General features: G+C 37.3%; 1 protein-coding gene across 1 annotated transcript in view; it reads right to left on the bottom strand.

Moving 5' to 3' along the window:
- Positions 1-1,390: 1,390 nt before the first annotated feature.
- LOC101642047 (transmembrane serine protease 11D) overlaps positions 1,391-6,000 on the bottom strand; it is a 57,815-nt gene continuing 53,205 nt past the window's right edge. The window contains exons 10-11 of the mRNA XM_030888560.1: positions 4,667-4,805; positions 1,391-1,552 (exon numbers count right to left, since the gene is read on the bottom strand). Coding sequence (XP_030744420.1) covers positions 1,391-1,552; positions 4,667-4,805 — 301 coding nt within the window. The remainder of the gene's footprint in view (positions 1,553-4,666; positions 4,806-6,000) is intronic.

The raw sequence follows: 6,000 nt of genomic DNA, 5'->3' as shown, positions 1-6,000 counted from the left end.
TTTTTTTGTTCTTAAGTTATCCATTACCTCACTGTTAAAAAGCACCGTGTGGTTGTAAAGTGCCTGAGAAGGTTGCATAGGTGAATATCCTCCGCTTCTTTATGGAGGAAATATACTTACTTTATGTTGAAAAAAATATTTTAATAAGTTTATCATGGGAATTCTTTCTAATTTTTGAAAGTATTTATTTTTGGGGGTTTAATTTGAGGAATGAGTGATTTTTAGCTTTGAATGAAAATGCCTAAAATTCATAACTCATCCCATGGGAGCATGTATATGCTTTCATGGTCCTTACAGGGTAATTCATGTATTATACGACAGCACATCTTCTCATACATTTAATGTTAGGACTTACCCAACCGATAAAATACCATTTTACCAGAAATTTCAAATAGTCTGGTGGTTTCGCACAGCTTTTCCTGTCTGGAATGATATCCTACTACCTTTTCTGGTCAAGTTTCTATCCTTCCCTCAGCTCTCACTTGAATGAAACTTACTCATAGAAGATTCCTCTGACCCTTCATGATTGCCCTATAGTTCCTATAGTATACACAATCTTTTAAAAAACGTTCCAGTAAAAATACACATAACAAAACTGATCATGTTAACATCATGTTACAATCATATATTGCAAGTGTTCAATTGAGTAGCATATGTACATTCACAAAGTCACGTAGTTATCACCATCTGCTTGAGGACATAAAGGACGCTATTTTTCTTTTTTTATCACAATTGTTATAAAAATGTTCACTCTGCAACAAGTTTAATTTCATCTGTACAGAACTTGTTGCCCCTTGCTTTGGATTGATTCCAACTGACAGCAAGCCGGTAGGAGAGACTGGAGCTGTCCTGTGGGGCTCCCAAGACCATGAGCTTTATGGGAGGAGATGGCTCCAGCTTTCTCCTGAGAAGTTGCTGGTGGATTCAACGGCTGACATTTCTGTTAGCAGTTGAATGCTTAACCACTGCACACAGTAACGTACAACAATAACACATAGTTTCCTTGAGAAAATATAAGATATTAGAGAAAGATTAAAGTATTAGTTAAAACACATGAAAAAAATAATTTATAAATTATCAAGGGTTCATGAGGGAGGGAGGGAGGGAGGGAGGGGGAGTAGGGAGAATGAGCTGATACCAAGATCTCAAGGAGAAAGAAAACGTTTTGAGAATGATAATGACAACAGATGTACAAATGTGCTTGACACAATAGATGTATATATGGATTGTGATAAGAGTTGTACGAGCCCTCAATAACATGATTAAAAAACAAACAAACAAACCCCCCACAAATTTGTAACTGGTTGTTGGAAGAGGACGCTTCACTCTTTGTTTCTGCTAAAAAAGAAAGCTTTGGCATTGCAGACTTGGCACAGGGATGTTGATTGTGCTAGATCCCCGTTTGTTGGGAAATCCAGTCTCGGTAGGCTGTCACGCGAGTGTACACTCCTGGTTTGTCTGGTAGACCACATTGAAAGCCCCAGCTTACTATCCCCACAAGGAACCAGAGTCTTCGTGAGTCTTCTTGTACTAGTGGGCCACCAGAATCACCCTGGAAACAGAATAAGTGATTTTTTTCAGTGTGAAGATAATGCCGACACATTAAACAATTTATTTCTAATGTCGCAAAGAAAAATGTCACATCCATTATAACAACAAATCATGTCAGCTTGACATTTTCAATTGGAATCTCATACCAATTTCAGACACAATTTAGTGAAATTATGCAAGTATAGAAACTGTTCCTTCAGTTAGTCTGAGATTAACATGGGCAGTGCATTTCCTAAACACCCCACAGTTGACCCCCACTTATCCCAGGCTTCCGGTTCTCCAGGAAGCTGTCTCTGAGCTGCCCCTTCCAGCTTTGGAGTGGGCTGGTGTTTGATTGCCTGTGTTTCCATACCTTGTATCTAGCTATCACGTTTTATGATTTTATAAAAACACATTTCTCTGCCTATTTGAACATACCTCAATACGTTAGCTTTCTTTGTTACAACAGATGTAAATTTGTGTGATCCTGTGGATCTATGATTCTTGTCAAGCATGGTTTTCCTTGTTAGACTGTAAACTCCTTTGGGGGAGGGAGCATAACTATTCTGTATACTGTTGTATCATACATTTCTAGTTTACAGGATATGCCAAATAAACACTTGTTGAATGAATTTATTTCTAGAAGTATCACTTATCTGCATAGTCATAAACACTGGATAGTGCCAAATACACAGTTTATCATCGAAAATTATTTTATAATAACAATGTTTTAATCCAATAATTAAAAATGGATTCATATGGCATTAAGTAAAAAAATCCTTCTGAAATACTTAACAGCCAATTGCAATAATAAACCAACTAACGAAAAATATTTGTGCAAATAATATGCTAGTTATGGAGACAAATCTTATGAGCTACAAGAGAGGTTATCTTTGTATTCTGGAGTTAGACAGCTTGAATCTTAGCTTCTTTATTTACTAGACCTTGGGTAAGCGATTTAATAGCTCTCTGTGCTTCAGTTTCCTCATCTTTAAATAATGTTTTTATGAGTGTAAGTGAATTAACATATAAAGCTCTTGGAATACAGCTGGCATGGAGTCAGGACTAATAAAAGCCAACTATTATTACTAAGTGTGACTCTGGAATAGTTTGACATTAATTTGGCTGCTCTTAGTAGTTAGTTTTCCTCATACCAGTTTCATGACTAGTCTAAGTGAGGAGAGGCAGAACTTTGTGAACCACCAACGTGCACGATCCACACTAGATGGAGGACCTTGTATTCTTTAGTGGGTCCTATGTGATCCAGCTAACCAGTTCTCAGGACCTTCCTAGCACTGCACGTTGCAGCATTTTATTCCCTATCGCAAAATATTTCTCTGTGTCATGTCTTTTTAAAAAGTAGGAAAACAAATGTGAAGTTTAAGAATCAAGTCCTTTTTTCCATCACAGGCTCTGCATTACAGCATTTTGGAGGAAAACTGCTGAGGCCTGTAATAAAGCACCTAGGCAAAACTTTCAGATGAATTATTCCTGAGCTGGGTTTGAAGGAAGAGCAGAATTTGTAAGCCTAGACAATAAATAAGTAAATCGTAAATAAATACCTGTTTCAACTTCACATCAGTTTTAACTAATGCTCTTAGGAGATGTAGAATTGTCAGTATGAAGGTGTGTTGGTGATGGGATGGGTGAGTTCTTTGGCACGCTGTTGTGAAACTTGGCCTTCTCTTGTTAGAGAGCTAGCAATGAATGAAGAGCAAGAGGGGAGCAAGACCATTCCCAGAGACAGAGATAGCTAGCTACACTGAAAGGAAATAAAGGGCAAAGTAGATAATAGTATTTTGAAAATTGAGAAACAATTGCCCTCCACCACAAAAAACTTGCAAGCAATAACAATGCTTCATGTTAGAGAAAGTGCTTTGAGTTGAATGTTTACACAAACCATTTAAGGATTACTCCTTAGGAGCTCTTGTGCCCCCGTGGCTGCTAACTGAAAGTTCAGAGGTTTTGTTCACGAGTCGTGCAGGGGAGAAAGATTTGGCACTCTGCTTCCCGCAAGATTATAGCTTTAGAAACCGGATAGGACAGTTCCTACTCTGCCCTATGGGATCAGGATTTGGTGGAATCAATGTAACAGCAATGTATTTGGTTTTTCTTTGATTTGGGGTTGGTTTTCAGACATGAACAAAACCTATTGGAAGACCTAACTATATAAATTCAGTTCAGATACTTATATAACAATTTTAAAATTTTAATTTTATTCTAATTAGAGGGACATTTCATATCTACTGTTTGCTTTAATGTAAATTACTTGGAAAACTACACACTAGAATTAAGTAGTTATTTATCCTAATTTTTTCCAGTTGTACTTGTTCATAAGTATGGGAGCTGCTATGACTTGAATAATTAGGCTTTTAATGTTGCTTTATTATCTTCAAAGTGCTAGTATTCAGCATATTTATATTTTAAACTTTAATTTTTCTGACTTTGAAATTAACTTTTAATTTAAACCAACATAGTTGTTAAGCATTTGAGATTGAAGTATTGAATGCTATTTAACAACAGTAACAACAAAATAGCTGCTATTTCTTTGTTGCCTATGCAGATTTATTTGGCATATTTAAACTTCATTTAATACTTAATTCATGTAATAGCCAAAATACTAGGTACTACTATTATCTCAAAAAAAAACTGATTGCAGAGGTTAAGGAATTTAACCCCAGGTACATCTAATTCTTGCGTTTGCATGTTTGACCATTCTTTAGACCTCAAACAATCTCCAAACTCACAGCCACGGAGTCAATTCTAAGTGAGAGGTGGCCCTCTAGGACAGGCTAGACCTGCCTAGGTTTCTGAGATGGAATTCTCTAAGGGAGTCAGAAGAGTCATCTTCCTTCCCAAGAGTGGTTGGTGCTTTTGAACTGCCAACCTTGGGGTTAGCAATCCATAAGCCACAGCGGTGCCAGGGCTCCTTTGAAATTTTGCTTCGGAAACTTTTGTTTTCACGATGCAGCAATCTTTTCTAAGCATTTTATCCCTTAAAACTAGATCATAATCGGTAGAAGATGAAGACTACATGTTTTAACCATGTTAACTTTATGGTTATTATAAGATCACCTAAGAATACATGTTTGCAAACTTCTTGGGCGATGACATTGCTATGTTGTCTTGAACTTACCTGGCATGAATCTACTCCACCCTGAGGAACTCCAGCACACAACATTCCAGGCAAAACAGCTCCATTATAACTAACTGGTGCATTACATACAGAATTCCTTATTATTTTAACTTTTGCTTGCTGCAGATCTGCAACTGTGCTGCCTATTAAATATAAAATCAGAAAGGAAATGGACTTCAGCATACATAAATCAATGTCTGCATAAATATGGGGAGAAACAAATGTATTTCAAACATTATTCCTTGCTCTGCCAGAGATGCTATTAAATATCTTCTGAGGAGCTTCTTCCCAGCAAAGATTCCCATAGGACAAAAGATAATCTCTTTATACAGATCAATTTTCTTTTTTTTGCTGTAGTTTTTGATTCAGGATTCCACATCTTGAGGGAAACTAAATTTGTCATATGAAAATTGATGAGTGGTATTTCAATTATCCACAAATCAAATTTGGAACATTAAATATTATATGCTACTTCAATCTAGTAACAAAACAGCGGTTTCAGGCTAAGGGATGAAACTTTAAGTTGATATTCTTTCACAATTGGCATGGTTATACTAAAACAAGCAAACAAACAAACTCACTCTCACAGAGTCCTTTCTGACTTATAGCTACCCTATAGAACAGGGTAGAACTGCCTCTGTGGGTTTCAAAGGAGTAGAAAGCCTCATTTTTTCCCTTGGAATTCCTGGTGGTTTTGAACTGCTGACCTTGCATTTAGTAGCCAACAGGGCTCCTCAAAAACCATAGTCATTTCTGACTAATGGCAAACCTATATGGGGATCCGAGGCTGTGAATCTTTAAGGGAGCAGGTAGGTTCATCTTTCTCCCTTGGAGCAGCTGGTGGGTTTGAATGGACAGCTTTGTGGTTAATACTTCAACTTTTTACCCTTCAGCACCACCAAAGCTCCTGTCGTAGTTATAGTTTTCAATATGGGCATACACTTTATCTGCTATGCAAGATTTCTTTGGGTAGGGAAAATACAAACATTTATGAGGGCATTTGAACCTTCATATGATTCCCCAGAGAGACAATCTAAAGCAGGTTATAAAGTTATAAAATACCACTTTTTCCCCCTAATCAAAAACACCCAACCAGGCCCAGCACCATAGTCAATTCTGACTTGGAGTGACCCTATAGGAGAGAGTGGAACTGCTCCTTATAGGTTCTGAGACTGTAAATCTTCAATGGAAGAAGGTAGCCTCATCTTTCTCCTGAGATATAGCTGCTGGGTTTGAACCACAGACCTTGTCCTTGTGCTTAGCAGCCCAATGTGTCAGCAGTGATTGCCTTACCAAAAAACAAAACAGAAATAAAAATCTAAACCCTGTGTCCT

The sequence above is a fragment of the Echinops telfairi genome, unplaced genomic scaffold (genome assembly GCF_000313985.2).
Source record: "Echinops telfairi isolate 266 unplaced genomic scaffold, ASM31398v2 ScPeMD7_7468;HRSCAF=8506_0, whole genome shotgun sequence".
Classification (NCBI taxonomy): Eukaryota; Metazoa; Chordata; class Mammalia; order Afrosoricida; family Tenrecidae; genus Echinops; species Echinops telfairi.
The sequence above is the reverse complement of the archived record's forward strand: the minus strand, read 5'-3'. Positions and strand labels throughout refer to the sequence as shown.